General features: G+C 38.9%; 1 protein-coding gene across 2 annotated transcripts in view; it reads left to right on the forward strand.

Moving 5' to 3' along the window:
* The window catches only part of zmat4a (zinc finger, matrin-type 4a), a 54,532-nt gene extending 36,575 nt beyond the window's left edge, over window positions 1-17,957 (forward strand). The window contains exons 5-8 of one of the 2 annotated variants that reach the window (XM_085910118.1): window positions 2,508-2,729; window positions 9,643-9,739; window positions 15,818-15,891; window positions 16,019-17,957. In XM_085910118.1, the coding sequence (XP_085766244.1) occupies window positions 2,508-2,729; window positions 9,643-9,739; window positions 15,818-15,845 (347 nt within the window). In that variant the 3' untranslated portion in view covers window positions 15,846-15,891; window positions 16,019-17,957. Of the gene's footprint in view, window positions 1-2,507; window positions 2,730-9,642; window positions 9,740-15,817 lie in introns of both variants that reach the window. The other variant, XM_085910119.1, reaches the window with a different exon arrangement.
* Window positions 17,958-18,320: the final 363 nt, after the last annotated feature.

The following is an 18,320-nucleotide window of genomic DNA, read 5'->3' on the forward strand; positions in this document are numbered from 1 at the left end:
TTAGAGACTTCAATTAACCAAACTTCAGGAAAGCTGGAACCCCATTCTCAGCACTGTGAAGCAAATATGGTCATCATTTGTGCACCATACTGTCATGTTTCAGAGTTCAGGATGATATTATCCATCCATCCATCCATCCATCCATCCATCCATCCATCCATCCATCCATCCATCCATCCATCCATCCATCCATCCATCCATCCCCATCCATCCATCCGTCCATTATCTGTATCGCTTGTCTTGTCTCCACGGGAGGTCGCGGGCATGCTGGAGCCTATCTCAGCAGTCTACAACAACAGCAAAAGGTTTTCGTTGTGTTTTTGGTAAACTGACTTGAACATCCATCCATCCATCAATTTTCTGTACCGCATGTCCCCACGGGGTCGCGGGCGTGCTAGAGCTTATCCGAGCAATCATCGGGCAGTAGGCGAGGGACACCCCTAAACTGGTTGCCAACCAATCGCAGGGCACACAGGAGCGAACAACCATTCACACTCGCACTCACACCTTGGGGAAATTCGGAGTGCTCACTCGGCCTGCCAAGCATGTTTTTGGGGATGTGGGAGGAAACCGGAGTGCCCGGAGAAAACCCACACGGAGGAGAACATGCAAACTCTACACAGGGAGGGCCGGAGGTGCAATCAAACCCGCACCCTCCTAACTGTGAGGCGGACGTGCTAACCAGTGCACCACCGAGCCTTATTATTATTATTATTATTATTAGTAGTAGTAGTAGTAGTAGTAGTAGTAGTAGTAGTAGTAGTAGTAGTAGTAGTAGTAGTAGTTGTTGTAGTTGACTAGTTGCTCATTTGATAGATTGTGCAAGCATCAGTGAGTCATTTAAAAACCCAAGTAGACTCTTAGCTGTTGTATTGTAAGATGTTGAGTTATCCATTTGTATCATTTCCAAAAATGTGAAGAAAAAAATAGCTTACATTTTTAGTCGAAAGGTCTCAGAATAACGTATCTGTAAATGAATGTTGTGGAAATGCTTCCCCAAGCTAAGTTGTGGATGTTAAAGGAAGTGGCATTCGTGGGAGCTACTCTGCCCCCAGCCTTGACAATTGGAATCCAGCCAGAATATGGGAATTGCACTCCACATCCAAATAACACCCAATTAATAATAAATAATTATCAAAATTGCGAGTCCAGACTGTAAAATCCCAAATAATTAGGATGCAAGCCCTTGCATTACCTGGATTTGGTTTGATTTAACCCCAAATATAAGGGATATCATCAGCTAGTGCTATATGGGTCAGTGAACATTCAGAATGCCTGAGTAGAAGCACAGTGGGCCTATCTTTTAAGTCACTAAAGCTGTGTGCAGTGCTCTAGCAGTTGATAACACATGTAAAAATGTAATTCTTGTGACATCAATATGTCGCTCTGTCAAGTTCTTTTCCAGACTTACATCTGAGAGTTTTAATGGGCATTATGTAGCCCAAAAGATGTTGTACAGTAAACCATCTGTCCTGAGCCAAACAGGGAATTTAATTAAGGCTCTTCCATTCCAGATTGTCTTGATTCTCATTAAGATTTATATTGAGACATTAATAGCAACACCTCCGTGACCTTCAAGGGTGAATGAGGCAAAAATGCTTTGCTAGGCACTGTTGTTGGTGAATAGGACGAGGATCCCAAGAGGCGGCGCAGCCATGCGCAAAAAAAGAAAAACAAAACAGATGGTCTGACCAAATGACTTGTGTTGAAATTATAAGCTTTTATTTATCTCCGTGGTATGTTCTTGTCCTGACAGATCTTGGGATGTGGGAGGAAACCACATCCGGTCTGGTGCTGGTAATGTTATTATTTTGTGATTAAACACACTCAGCAGTTAGAATACTGAAATAAGACTTGTCAATAATGTTTAATTATAATCATTAAAGTCAGTATCATTGAGAATATGTATGGCTATATTGATCACATTTACAACAAAGCAAGACTATAGTAACTGGATTTGACCTTAAAATATCAATATGATAAGTAATTCTATATTGTCGATGATCAAACTGTTTCTCATTCCTTTATATGACATTGTTTATATTAAAATATATTCACTACAGAAGACAGCCAGAATAGGCTCCAGCATGCCTGCGATTCTCATGAGACTCAGCTGTTTGGATAATGGATGGATGAATGGATATTATCAACATTCATGACTGCCACATTGTAGTTCTAATTTAACCTTTGGTGTAGGCATTTTACTCAAGTGATTAAACCTTTCTGTCTCTTCTCAAGTGATCAAACCTTTCTCTCTCTTGTGCAAGCCACATGACCAATTCCAATTTTACTGAACTGTTTACTTGGCCAGGACTTACAATTCCTTGAAATTCTGTCATTTGAACAATGCTATGTAAACTTTATCTTTCATTACCAATCAGTTAACAACAACAAGTCTGCAAGCATTGTACAGCTAAATAATATTTAAAAAATCTGACACCAACATAATTTGCTATTCTAAACTTGCTACAAAGCGCAATACACTGTTTTGTCCTGTTTTTCCTCAGAGGCCTCTCCCAGTCCTGTAAAGAGCTCTCCAGACTTATCTCCCCTTACCTACCCGCGACAACGACGCGACTCGGATCGCTACTGCCAACTATGCAACGCTTGGTTCAACAACCCCGGCATGGCCCAACAGCATTATGATGGTAAAAAGCACAAGAAGAATGCTGCCCGAGCAGACTTGCTGGAGCAGCTGGGCAAGACTCTGGACATGGGGGACATGAAAGGTAGGGACACCTGACTGACCTCTTCATTTCATGCCGCTAGTGTATAACTGTTGAATTTTAAATGGACAGACTGATATTCTAAAGCTCTTGTCAGTTTATCTTTGGTATACGCTTGTTTTTTTCCAAAAGGTAGGGGTCAATGTGAGGGCATTGCACAGTAGGTCGTACTGTTAAATCAATCTATAAGGAGACGATGACAGCGAGTCGTGAGTTGAGTTGTAACTTCAATTTATTAAAACTCTCGCCTTATTTATATAATGGTTAAGATGACCCTGGGCAATCCTATTGGTACAAGATATCAAAGAGAAATAACAACCCTGTGTTGATACAAAACCTCAGAGAGAAAGTAAAGACATCAAAGAGTGTGGAGGAACAAATTAGGTGGTGATAGTTTGTTGCTGTTACAGTCCAGTGGGTGAGGGCATAGGAGTTGGTAAATATCATCCCATCAGTTAGAGTCAACTTTTTAAAGTAAGAAATTACCATTTTTTTTACATCCATTCCTATGTAAACACACTGTTGGAATATGCTAACTGGCATTTTCAAGCGAGTGCGTTGGATCTTTTTGCCTCCAGTTAAGCTATTAAATGGCATCACATTGTTTACAAACTTCGAAGGAATGTAGAGATTGGGTAACGTGGCTTGACCAGGACTCTGCGTTAAACTATCAATAAAGGAAGCCCATAAATTTATGATCATATTTTGGAGAATAATGATAGTCCATCCTTCACATTTTTTACCTTATACTGCTTTTAGTCAGCTCTTTGTGTGACCCGGACACTCGTATAGGTCTGTACCACTATGCAAGCAAGTTTGCAAAGAAAAAAATCGAGTGGAGTTTCAGTAATCAGGATGTTCTCAATAGGATTTAGTGCAATGAACTGAATAACACAAGAAATGCCATTCTGAAGAAAAGGGGAAATCCATATTTAGATGAAAAAGTTATTTACCGTAATTTTCGGACTATAAGTCGCTCCAGAGTATAAGTCGCACCAGCCATAAAATGCACAATAAAGTGAAAAAAAATATATACGTATAAGTCGCACCGGAGTATAAGTCGCACTTTTGGGGCACATGTATTTGTCAAAATCCAACACCAGAAACAGACATGAACCAGGAACAACAGGCTAAACGATACGGTATGCTAACGTGACATATACACAAACGAGGAGCTGAGAACGGGCCTGATGTAACATTCAGAGTTATTCAAGTAAGTATTACAGAAATAACACGTTTATCAAACGATGTGTATCACTCCAATTCATTAAATCCATCGATCGTGCTTTATGTAAACAATGCCGCGTATGCGTCGCATATGGTCACGTCGGACCCGTTGTAAGTTGCATTTCTAATTATTCCACAGACCCATATAACGATATATAAAGTATATTTCAAATAACTATCATATTACAACAATATTATCAAACCATCTATGTCACTCCAAATCATTAAATCCATCGATCAAATTCCTCGTTCTTTATGTCAACAATGCCGCGCGTGCGCTGCAGAGATCTAGTATATAACGATATTGTAGCATTAACAAAGTACCAGGAAAGACGTGGGTTTGGTAAACGGCTCTTTATTTAACAAAACAAGAGTTCAACGATCCAACAACTACTGAACTTCCAGCCACGGAGGTGAAAGAAAGCTCCGTAGAGTATGACCGGGCGTGCGTAAAAGCCATGTCCGAGCCCCATCCACCGTCCCCGGAAAGCCACCCGGCCGAGCGCCGGCCCCCGACTTCCATCCACAGAAGTGAAAGAGAGCTCCCGTCAAGAAGGACCGGGCGTGCGTAAAAGCCATAATAGTTTTTCAAACCTTCTGTGTCACTCCAAATCATTAAGTCCTTCAAACTCTTCGTCCTCCGTGTCACTTACTAACAAAGCCGCGAATGATGCCGATAGTACGTGGGGCCCTTCGTCATCTTCGTCATCCCGTGATCGAATCCTTTATGTAAACAACCGCCGCGTGGCACGGGTGACGTCACTTGCAGTTTAAATGACAGTAATCCCTTGCTACATTGCGGTTTGTTTATCGCAGTTTCACTACATCGCAGATTTTTGAATTTTGAAAATTTTTGAAAAAAATCACATATAAATCGCTCCTGAGTATAAGTCGCCCCGCCCCACCCACCCAAACTATGACAAAAAACGCGACTTATAGTCCCAAAATTACGGTACTAGCTAAGTTACATTAAAGGTTCTGGTACATTTTTGTCAAAAATAGATATTAAAAATTAAACTGCAACCACATCATTTAGGGGGGCTTAAGAACATCAGCCCCCCACGGATGCCAGTTTGACCTAGAGAGTAGTACAAGTCAAAGTCAAAGTCTGCTTTATTGACAATTCCTTCACGTTAAGACACACAAAGAGATCGAAATTACGTTCCCCACCGTCCCACGGTGACTGGACACATCACACATCAGTCAAATATCACTTACTATAGCATCTTACAGAGTGCTGATTGCTTGGCTATCAGCCCGGGATTTCAGCTCAGTGGTCAGTGCTCTGCGCTCCCTACCCAGAAATGGTGGCAAAGTGAATCTGAGCCACTAGTTGGGAGGGCAGTAAGAAGCCACCTTTTATGCTCAACATAAGTCATGTTTCCAACCAAATACCCACACAATGACAAAAAATAAATAAAAGCAGAGGGTCCCATTCTGTGATGAGACTGTCATTATGCCTTCTTTAACTGCCATGAGAGAAGTGTAGTGGTTGAGCTGCCAATGTCTCTGATATGCTTGATACATTAATAATTTGGGGTGCTGCATGTGTTTTTAGTATCGTACCAGAAAGGAAAGTGGTCCAGTTATCAATTAGCTGATTCAATCCACGCTGCAAAATAAAGTTAATACAACTGTTACATATTGCATAATGACATATAGAGCCAAAACATACTAGTGGTGGCCAATAGGTATTTGTAGCAGCCTACCACAGAAAATAGATATGCGGGAAACACTTGAGCTGTAATGAGTTATTTTGCGCATCCAATGTCATTAATTGGATCTGTAAATTAGGATAGTACAGCTCATAACAAAATCAATACAAAATATTGTCCAATCCAATGAAGTCAATCAGATCAATGGAAAGTTTCATATTTAAGGTGGGAAAATGTCTGTGTGGTCTGACAAGACCTGATTGACTTTGCCTGAGAGTACTGGACATATTGGTGTAAGACAAAAAAGGCAGATTCATCACTGATTCTGGTCAGTAATACTGGATGCCTCAACTGTCTTATGTTAGTATTGGCAATAATATGTAGTGTACAAAAAAATAGGTCATGTGAATACCTCAATCTACCATCTGAATTTCATGGTTGGAAGTTCTGGCCTTGTGTTCAGTCTTGTATAGGCATATTGATGCAGGCTTTTCATGCACTGTTGTTTTGAAGCTATTATAGTCATTCTGGAATCGACTAATATGTCACAAGCTGTTAATCTTAGAGAGGAGAGGATGTTGTCGCTTATGTCACAATATGTCAATAACAATTATACAATGTCTTTGCAGCTGATGGGATACTGGCTGTCAGAAGAGATTAAAAAGCATTCAAATGTGACCACAATGAATGAGACAAACAACTTGGTACAGTTCAGAGGACATAGTCTAAAACTAAGGCCTGATTTATTTTTTGTTTATAAGTGGACGACAGCTTGTTGATGCTAAAAGGGTAGATTGTTTTCTACAGAGCTAAAATGACAAAACATAAATTATAATATATATATATTATATAATGACACATAATATTAACAGTAATAGTACTACTACTACTACTACTACTACTACTACTACTACTACTAATAATAATAATAATAATAATAATAATAATAATAATAATAATAATAATAATGATGATAATAACCATAATGATTTTTTTTCTGGTTCGTGGACAGTATGTTATTTCTCTTTTCACTCATCAGATGTTAATATTAGTTGAGAACAGCCATCTTTTGCCATGTGTTTAGCCTTATATACAAGAATGCATTTGTGTTTTTCAAATACCCTATTGTAATTATGGGCACATATAAATTGATGCACTATTCATGAATGACACAAATTGCCTCTATTATTTTGTAATGAAGTGGTAAATCAGACCTAAGCAAGCATCATGTACTCAAGAATAAAAATTGGACACGGTTGGTGGTAAAGCTCTGGATGCGGGTTGGGAGTGGGGTGGCTAAATGAGCCTGCTGTTGCTGCCGAAGCACTTCTGTACATCTTGTCTTTGCCACTTTTATCTTTTTCTTGTTTATTCGATGCTGCTTTTCCCTCTATTTGACCCCAGAATTATCCTCTCAATCTGCTCAGTCTGCTGATAAAATGTGCAGCCTGACTCTGCAGATGTACATATGATGAAATACTCAGCAGCTCCCATGAAAGGAGTCCCATAACCCTGGAATGTGCTGTATTGTTGTAGAAATAAATGGTCATCCATAAAAACACAGAAAGGTGAATTTACAAAATATAGAAGCACAATTGTTATAATGGTTATTATAGTACAATTTTTTTCATGTATTTGGCAGGAACAGTAGTCATAGCTTGACCAAACACCTTTGTTTCAACAGGTCTACAGAACATTGTTGTTTTTTGTTGTTTTTTGATCATTTTTGTTTGTTTGTTTGTCTTTTGTTCACTTTTTGTTTGTTTTGTCTTTGTTTCAACAGGTCTACAGAGCGTTGTTGTTTTTGTTGGGTTATTTTTGGTCATGTTTTTTGAAATATTTTTCAACTGGTATTTTTCTGTGAAACTTCATACATTACTACTTACTGCAAAACTCACCTTCTTGCACTTTTTTCTGATTCGTACAGTTTCTGTCTTCCCCTGAAATGCTCCTGAAATTCTCTGCACCTAAATTGCCATATTAGCAGTGGAATAACTAGTATTGGGCACCAGTTGTTAGCTTGACAGCATGCAGCATCTTGACGGAAGATTCCTTTAAGTCTGGCAGGCAGGCGGGGCCTGGGTTTGATACTGAAGAAAGCAGACTGGCAAACTTTCCAAGATGATGTTAAGAAACATTTGTATGACTATTGACTGTGGTGATCAGATGACATTACCTGGCTTCTCACTGTAAAGTGCAGTTAGTGCTGAACTCCAGATAGTCAGTCATAATCCATTACCCCCCCCCTCCTCCTCCTCCTCCATCGTAGGGATTACAGACCACCCCTACAATAGGTGGAATCTGCATGATAGAAATACCCAACTTAAATACTCAATAAAGCATGTTTTACATTCCATTCACAGTACTTATCATTTAAAGTTTTTAAACACACCTCACATAGTTCAAATGCATTTCAAATCATATATTGAGAGCCAGAGCAGTGGATGGCACAGAAATACAAACATGCATCAACATTGGAGCATCTTTTTTGGGAGCCTGGGGCGGTGTTAACCCTTTTAAGCCCTCAGCTCATAAAGACAACTCGATCTTTAATCACATTTGCACTTCTAATGAAATTTCAGTTAATCAAAGATTCATGTTTTTGGATTATAAGAGGAAGCCAGTGTACCCAGAGAAAACTCCACACAGCAATGCCTCCCGACCCTATTATCTATTACAATGAAAATGTTATTCTAGGTCATTGCTGCCACATTCCCAGTCTCGTGATATGCACCGATCTCCTCCACGGACTCCAACAAGGGCGTTAAGATTGCACCATGTAGACTGCGCAGTTTAAAGGGAATGAGATGACCAGCTTTGGCTGGCCAAGAATCTGGGGGCTCTTTCCCAAAATGGCACAAACGACCCTTTGTAACTGTGCCCGTCTATGAATATTCACCCCCAAAAGAGGAAATTGCACGTAAATAGGTCATTAATGTTAACACTGAAATAATGTAAATATTAGCCTGAGAGAAAAGGTGGCGAGGCGACCTCATGCAGTAGTTTTTTGTGGCTGTGGTCCATACTGATTCTCTCTTCTATGAAGTAAACAAAACCAAATTACGTACTGTGTTGTTTTATGTTACTCTGTGGATGGAAAGGATTCAAGACAACTGAGAGGGAAACATTGATGACGCCAGAAGGCTTAAGGGACAATACCCAAGCCGAAGACAGCTGAAATGATTGATACTCAGGTTGCTGAGTAATCTGATATCCTTCCAACAATAGTTTGAAAAGAAAGCAGTAAAGGCCTACCACAGAACAGAGCAGACATCTCGTAATTTATAAAAATAAAAAGTCTGTGTTGAAATGGCAGGATTTTCTGACAAAAAGAGAAAGAGACCTCGATAAGTCATGTAAAAACGTTTTACACCATTAACGTGTGCAACTTTTTTCACCATTTTTGGAGTAAAGTAAAAAACAAATAAAATAATCTCACAAGTTTGCCCACCCTCTTACAACTGTGATGTTGCTGTGTTCAAAATTAACCAAGCACAAAAACTCAAGTTGAATAGGAATCTGTAAATACAGAAAACTGCTTTGGGAGAAGCCTGCAAGGAAATGCAGAATTGAAGTTTTGTATGTGATATGGCATGACTCCTTCTTTTCTCAGCCCATATATTTTTAAAATGTGATTTGAATAATAGTCACACAAGAGTTAACTTTTGCACGTATTCCCTCTCATTTTGTCTGCATTACACTGGCACAGCTATGCATATTGGGTTGCCCCGGCCTTTAAGATGCAGAGGTTTAGATACAAAATTAGCCATTGCACATCATCTCAGGTATGATAAATCACATTATGTGTTGCTAAAATGTGCAAAATCAACTATCCAGACGTTTTGCACTTTAAGCACATGCAGTCCTGGTTGTGTCGGCCGGGTTAGTCGAACAGCTTCCCATCTAATTGCTTGATCAATCAAGTATGCACAAGCCTTCAGTAAATTGGACCCTCAAAGTTGCTCAGCCTAGAGTGATTGATTTCACATACACACAGCATCTAAAGTGGATGTACTTTTTTTTTGTACTTCTAGGTCTGAAACGAAGCTATACCTGTGAAGTGTGCAGCGTGACATTGAATTCGGTGGCACAGTACCACGCACATCTGCAAGGCTCAAAGCACCAAAACAAGTGAGTTGATCACGCCACTGTGGGGTCCCAAAGTAGAGCTCGTTTTAAGTAATGATGTTGATGTACCTAATGCCAAATGCTACTTCTCATTTTGGCATGAAAACTGTTTTCCTGGCTTTCATCTGTGTCCTTGAAATCCCCTGCACCCCAGGAAGGCTTGTGTGCATTTTAGATACAGCACATTTCACATTGCATGCATTAATCATGAGAATATTGTGGAACGAGGCAATGCTGAGACTGAAATTTTAGATGGGCTTAATTTGCTGGGGGCATCCGGGTAGAGTTTCGTCCCATTACAGTTTATCTTCTTCCCAAAAACTGTGAACCAAGAATATCTCATTGGCTAAAACAAAGTAAAAAATCTGTAGTAATTGTAATCTTTCAAAATCTGGCTATGGTAACAATATCTGCTTTACAGTCAGAGGATCCAGGTCTCCATTGGCACATCTCTGAGAGGACGTTTTCCCCATGCTAGTATAGGATTTATCATAATAGTTTTCTCACACATTCCCCAAACATGGGCGAACATAGTACTCTGAATTGTTTATAGGTTTGAACGTGATTTTGAATGGTTGTCTGCATAAACGTATATGTGCCCAGTTGACAACCAAATATGCGTTTATGATGCCTTTCATCAGAGGTCAGCTGTGATAGGCGCCTGTCCTGTGACCCGAAGGAGAAGCGGTCTAAAAAATGGATCGAGCGATTTAGAGAAGTGGACAAAACAACATCAACTCATTTTAATATTGCTGTTAAATCAGCAAAATATATGGGCAGTTTCTTTAACCATTCAGATCTCCCTTAAAAACTCACTGCAGACCAAAATACATAAATTGACTTGTTTAAATATATAAACAGATTTTTGCTCTGGTAAATGAGAAATAGTCTTTTACCTGTATCGTACTTTTTCACCGGATAAGGACCTCAAAGCGCTTCACATTGAATTCCTCATTTAACTACTGATGACACATTATTTATTTATTTATTTATTTATTTATTTATTTATTTATTTATTTATTTATTTATTTATTTATTTTATTCATTCATTCATTTATATTTTACTAAAGCAGAGCCACCTCAGGAATTTGTTTGACAGATAATACATGACTTGCTTCTTCAGGAATTAATTCCTCCTGTGAGGTAGATTCTTGTTGCATACATCCAGAGGGATGCTGGCTACACAAGACATGACATACCGTTTAACAGTTTCATGCTTTAGTCATGCATGCCTGCACTGCTTGTTGGAGCTAAGGGGTTTCCATGCGCATCTGCTGTTCTAGTCTCGGTCACACGCAAACACACATACATGCTTACAGATGCATGAACAGTACCTATACTGAGCAGGCTCCTACAGGGAATTCAAACCACACGCGAACCCCCGAGGCCACCACTTCCTCCCACAACCAGCCTTATTTACCCCCATGTAATCCACAACTAGGCATCTGTTAATTTTTCTCGGTAATTTGCTTAATGTAATCTTCCAGTGTATAGTTGATGTAACAGTTCGTCATTTTTATATACCGTCTCTATCCAACTTAAACGATGGATGGGGCACCATTTTACAACAACGCTATTGGGACCGCATAGGACCGCACACTTCCTCACCAGATGTTTGAAAAAAAGGCTATTTTTAGTATGGACAAATCATGTGCTTATGTCAACTCAATTGTAAAACATATTTCAGAATCAGAAATGTTCTATTGTCCCTTAACTAATGTTGGAGCAGGAACACATTGAGGACAAGGCACACAATGACAAAATAACATAAGACATAATTTAAAACAATCTAAAACCTAGACTCAGGAGGACAACAAAATAAACTGAAACAAGTCAAGTCAAATGTATTTATATGCAGCCATTACTCACAAAAACGTATCAAAGGACTTCACATGGCCATTGTTGACAATTAATCTCGACATCCCGTAATCTTAAAGCCCAGGAGGGCAAGGTAAATTCCAACTGGGGAAAAATGAGATACCTTGAAAAGGGCCCACAAATGGGAGGACAATCAGTCTGCGATGGATGCAGAGCTGTCAACATTTACCTTACAATATGAAACAATACAAAGAAAAGGGAATGTAGATCAATCAAATGAAGACCTGCAGAAAGACGGCCTCAGTCATTGTGGCAGCGCCTGTGGGAAGGTGGTCCACCTCAACTTTCGTCGCTAACTTTTTTTTAAATCTGAATTTAATTACTTTTAATTACACCGTAAATTGTATTGTTTTAATAAGATGCCAAATCAGAGACTGTGGATGATGTGGAACATTAAATTTAGTTGAATGTTTTCTTGTGCATTCAAAAAAAACTGGTTTGCATTTATATTTTATTTATATTTGTTGATTTCCATGTCAATATTAAAATGTTTTTTTATTAAAAAGAAGTAGATCCACCCCATTAACTTTAACCTTTTAACACATTGACACGCCTACATATGATGACGTATAGAAACTTGACTGAACGCAATTTGCTAATGACACTGCTTTTGAAGTGTACTTGGCACGCTTGGCGTGTTTCTGCAACCTTTGTTTCGTGCCCACTCAGGCATGGCAATCTCCAAAGCCCACTCCATCTTGCTACTACAAATAGCCATCACCTTCCTAATGTTTGTCTTTGTTTCTGCTGAGCCCATAACACTCCTTGCATGATTCATTGCCCCATAGAAAAAGCAATTTGATTTAAAAAAAAAACATGAATTCTTGACGACACAACTATTGTTTTGAGGACATTTTCTTCCGCAATTTAAAGCAGTTTGCAGGTGCTTTAACATCTGTAACATGCTTTCATGAAAAGGGTCAAGAATTATGGAACAATGTACACACTTTATTCTTTTGTCTTGTAGAAATGAGCCCATTTAGAGCTTATCAAATGTAATGACTGTGGGGTGACGGTTATAAAAATTTGCTGAATTTTGATAATGTAATTCAGAATGGCTTGCGCATACACTCCTTGCATGATTCATTGCCCCATAGAAAAAGCAATTTGATTAAAAAAAAAAACATGAATTCTTGACGACACAACTATTGTTTTGAGGACATTTTCTTCCGCAATTTAAAGCAGTTTGCAGGTGCTTTAACATCTGTAACATGCTTTCATGAAAAGGGTCAAGAATTATTGAACAATGTACACACTTTATTCCTTTGTCTTGTAGAAATGAGCCCATTTAGAGCTTATCAAATGTAATGACTGTGGGGTGACGGTTATAAAAATTTGCTGAATTTTGATAATGTAATTCAGAATGGCTTGCGCATACACAATTTGGTTAATGCCAGATAACTTGAAATTCATTTAGTTGTTGCCTTCACCCTTGAGGGGTGATGCAACCTGAAAGCAAACTATTTGCCATTAATAAGTAATTTGTCTTATGTTCCATAATGATTTAAAAGAAAACATATCACAAAAATAATGAAATATGGTTTGAAGATAGATACAGTACGTGCTATTTATAAATAACTACGTCAGTAGGATAAACAATGTTGTGAAACATTGGTGACAAAAAAGTGGTTCATGTGCACTGAAGCAGAAAACAGCACCATCCACTTTTTGGGAGGTAATATTGTTCCAACACTCATCCTCCTGTTGTTTAATGACTGTCAGTTAGAGCATCACACAGCTGGAGCTCTACAAAGCGCAAGGCTATTTTCACACCTTGGAACCATTAGTTGCTCAACAAGGGGAGACAAATTTCCATGACAAGATATTCTCCTAGGCATTGGCAGTTACAGATTAGATTGGACAAATGACAAAAGCAACACCACATGCTTTTGACTTTGATGCCTGATTTTGCTGATCAAGTCTCAAAATAAAAACCAAGCACACTACGTATGTGCAGCTTTTCACTGCAAAGCAGGATATAGTAAATCTCAAAGGTGCTTCTTCCTTTTCAACACCACATGGTAAGCCAAGAAATTAGTTACATCACATCAAACTTATCAATTCCAAACAATGTTTTGTATGACACAAATAACTCCTAAAAAAGTAAGTCAAAAGTCAAAGTCTGCTTTATTGTCAATTTCTTCACGTTAAGACACACAAAGATCGAAATTACGTTTCCCACCATCCCACGGTGAGTAGACACATTACGCAATACATACAAGCAAATAGCACAAAGAGTAATAACGAATAGATAAGAGCGATGAATGAGTAATAAGCAAATAACCTAAATAAATAAATAAATAAATAAATAAGAGGAGCAAAATGAAGCAAGCGTGCATACAGCAGACAGCCAGAATAAAGCGCAAAAGTACAGGACGTTATGCAGCCGAGGGTGGAGGGGGGAGAGAGTTCAAGAATGGACCAGGATTGCGGCGCTGTTGGGAGTGAGTGAGGGGCGGAGGCGGTTGATGTTTCGAAGGTGGAAGTAGCCTGACTGGACGGTGATGTTGATGTGTGACTGGAAAGATAAAGTGCTGTCGAGGACGACACCCAGACTCCTGACCTGGGGTGAAGGGGAGACGGGGTAGTTGTCGATGGTGAGGGTGAAACTGGGTTGCTTGGAGAGTGTAGATTTGGAACCAATGAGAACTGTCTCGGTTTTGGCACTGTTTATTTTGAGGAAATTGGAGGTGAAGAAGGTTTTGATGTCCTGTAGACACGCACACACAGGTGGAAGAGGATTTGGAGGAAACATAGAGCTGGGTGTCATCCGCATAGAAGTGAAAATTGATGTTATATTTATGGAATATGAGACCAAATGGGAGGAGGTAGATGATGAACAGGATAGGCCAAAGGACAGAGCCCTGGGGAACACCGGAGGATAGGGGGGAGAGATCGGATGTGAATGATTTTAACTGAATTAACTGAGTACGTCCAAAGAGATATGAGTGGAACCAGTCCAGGGGTGTGTCAGCTATGCCAATGGAGGCTAGTCGGTCGAGGAAGATGGAGTGGGAAATGGTGTCAAAAGCTGCGCTCAAGTCCAGGAGAATGAGGATGGATATTAAACCAGTCAGCTGCCATTAAGAGGTCATTTGTGATTTTGATGAGGGCTGTTTATGTGCTGTGACGGGGGCTAAAACCGCACTGAAACTGTTCATAAAGGTTATTGTTGGAAAGGTGGGCCTGAATCTGTGATGCTACAGCTTTTTCCAGTATTTTAGAGAGAAATGGCAGGTTGGAGATGGGGCGGAGGTTATTGAAGATGTTGGAGTCTGAACCAGGTTTCTTCAGTAGAGGTGTAACAGCAGCAGTCTTGAGCAATGATGGGACTGAACCAGAAGTGAGAGTGGAGTGAATGATGGCTGTTATCAGGGGTAATAGAGAGGGGAGGGAGGCTATAACAATAAAATGGCAGCTTAATAATAATAATGATAATAATAATAATAATAATAATAATAATAATATCCATCTATCAATTTTCTGTACAGCTTTATCCCCACGGGGGTCACGGCCGTGCTGGAGCCTATCCCAGCAGATAATAAAAATAGTAATAATATCAGAACAAAGGAATGTCGATCTAACTTAATTACACCCCAATGGCAGTGAAAGACTAGCTCCTGACATCTCATGAGCTGCGACAGTAAGCGATATCCTTGAGCTACTAAAGAAACTCTGCATGCGTGTCCCTTTAGTTTCTTCTTTTTTCAGCCACCTGATCCAGTCTAAATTTTGTTCGTTCCAACTCGCCTAATGGCCCATCATCCACTTGTCTCATTATCTTTTCCTTTCTCTATGTCCCTTGATCAGCGTGTTGACGTGTGGTTGAGCAAGTGATTGATTAAAAAATTACTCCAGCTTGGTGACTAGATTGTCATTCAGACCCTGCAGTTGAACTACCAGATGGCACTGTACTTGGTGCAGTTACGACACTACTAAAAATAATTTAAATGAAACTATGTATGAAACCAACAATATTTTGTCTCTATGCGTGTGCATGTGCGTGTGCGTGTTTGTCTGGCTGCAATGAAATCTACAAAAATTGTCCCAAAAATTTAAGTTTTTGTGTGTTAGTTAATGGTTTTTATTATGTTTTAGTTGTATCATGAGTGAACCACATTGAATAAATGCATTGATGAATGTTTTATCATTGAAGATACAGTATTTGTAATTCAATTGTTCCTGTCTCTGTTCCTCCAACAGTCTGAAAAATCAAATATGTGTCCAGTGAACGTGAGACAAACCAGCGACACTGAAATGATGTCAGACAAGCTGTGGTCAGCTTGCCCTACTTTTTTTCTGCCTCTACTCTGCAAACTGTCTTCACTCACTCGTCTGTCTTGAATGAATACATTTCTCATTTTCATTTATTCGTTTGTCTTTCCTGTTGCTTCACTGCATCAGCTATCTCACAGGAAAGTGATGAGGTATGGGTCAGGGGGGGTCTACCTACAACAGGACAGTGAAAAGATTATCTAAGCAGGGCTGTAAGTAAGTATTGACAACTAACATGACAGATCATCTGTTGAAACTGTTTAAACATTTATTTTATGCTGCTAGTCGAACAGAATTAAAATCTGTTGTTTCATGGCAGCATTTCTGCATTCAATGAATTACCAGTGGTTGTTTGCATTGCAAAGGTATGCTGTAACACCTACCTACGATAAATATTTATTTATTTATATGGTATATTGTTTTCCTATTTTGCATTAAATGGCAATAATAAGTTTGGACCAATTGTGTAGATTGCGGTTTCATACTACACATTTTATGCAATGTAAGAAATTACTATTGTAAAATTGTTTAGAGATGAGCAAAGTTAATGATACAGTTGCATCTAGTTTAAACCTACACTATTAAGACCAGAAAAAACTACTGACATTACACAATAACAAAATGAGACTATACTGTGTGTAAATCCTAACCAATCACATTGTATTGCTTTTAAATTACTGTTGGAACACATTTCCATTGTGATTTGGGCTTTCTGAATTTGTCACATTCATAACAGCAATTATTTTGTGTTAGCTTGAAATCTGTGATACTTGTATTTTATTTCACATTATAACTCAAAATAGGGTGGCACGGTGATGCACGTCCACGTCACAGTTCAGTGGTCCAGGGTTCAACTCCAACTCCAGCCTTCCTGTGCGGACTTTACTTGTTCTCCCCGTGACTGTGCAGGTTTTCTCCGGTTAATCCAATTTCCTCCCACATTCGAAAAACATGCATGGTAGGCCGAGTGTTGACTCCAAAATTGTCCGTAGCTGTGATTGTGATTGTGGATGGTTATTTCCTACTGCCCAAATGCTGCTGGAATAGGCTCCAGCAAACCCGTGACTCTGGTGACAATAAGTAGCCCGGAAGATGAATGAATGAATATAACTCTGAATACATATTAAATTCCAATATATAATGTTGATTAGTATATTTGGAATGAGTGGTCAACATAGCCTTGAACTCATAGAATGACCACCAGCTAGAAAGACTTGGTAACATCACACAGATCAGATCACCATTGTTATTTTAGATTTATATTTTTATATATTTTAATGTAATTAAATTTTGTTTTCAATTTGAAAGTCAATTTACAGTGCAGATCACAAATTATGTGTTTGACTAAAATTATAATAGTAAACAGGTTTTCTTCCTGCAGAGCTGCAGTTTTTTCTTCATGCATTACTTTGTGTATGTGGTTAAATAATATTGACTTTGGAATGATTCCTCTGGTTAGGACAACTTCCGTTTAGTGTTGTCTTCATCTCAGGGAAATGGACTGTATGTTTTTATGTGTGTACGTGGCTGCTGTAGAGAAATGTGTGTATATATTTGTCAGCATATATGCATTTATATATACAAATCTCATTTCACTTCTCAAATATCACTGTGTCTGTCTGCTATATGATATATTTACCTGAAATGGCTGATTTGAACAACGAATGATTTATAAAGGAAAATCTTGAAAATAATCAGGGGTGCCCAAACATATGTAGGGTTCAATACATGCATTCGGTTAGTAAAGTTTTGAAACAATTTCATTTGTTCAGAAGTTATTCACTGCTGTCAGAGGTTCAGAGTCCGAGCTTACAAGGTCATTCCAGATGCACTATGAAATGCAAAGCTGTGGGGTAAAAATGTAACTTTGACTCATCCATGAAAGCATTCTATTTTCACCTTTACTGGCAGCTGGGATCACATAATGATGACTTTATAATGCTGATTAAGGGAAAACAACATAATGATGGCAAAACCAGTCAAAAATGAGATGGTATTGTTGGCAATGCAAACGAAACCTTTATATGAATATATGTTTTTATATTGCAAATAAAAATTGCATGTGTGATGTGAAATATTGAAAGTTGTGGAAAGAACAATGTGTGATTTGCTTAGCTCATTTAGAGCAAGAACAATAGATTTTCAACAGGTACACCTAAATCTTGATTTTACTTGCTTCGATGATTTTCTGTCTAACACGGTTTGGTCATGGACCCCAATTTCTTTTTTGTCATAAATACATTTTCAAGTAGTATTTTAAGATTACCGCTATAAGGACGGTGTGAAGCTAAATGACGAGCACGTAAACCTGAGCGCTAGCCCCGGATAGCGGCCTTAGCGGAAACACAGTCACTCACAGGTCAAAGAGCGTGGCCGGACACAGTCGTAGAATAAGTGGCTGCTTTATTATCTTCCATTTAATAGACATAGG

The sequence above is a fragment of the Syngnathus leptorhynchus genome, chromosome 4, assembly GCF_054491065.1.
Source record: "Syngnathus leptorhynchus isolate UIUO chromosome 4, UIUO_Slep, whole genome shotgun sequence".
NCBI classification, from domain to species: domain Eukaryota; kingdom Metazoa; phylum Chordata; class Actinopteri; order Syngnathiformes; family Syngnathidae; genus Syngnathus; species Syngnathus leptorhynchus.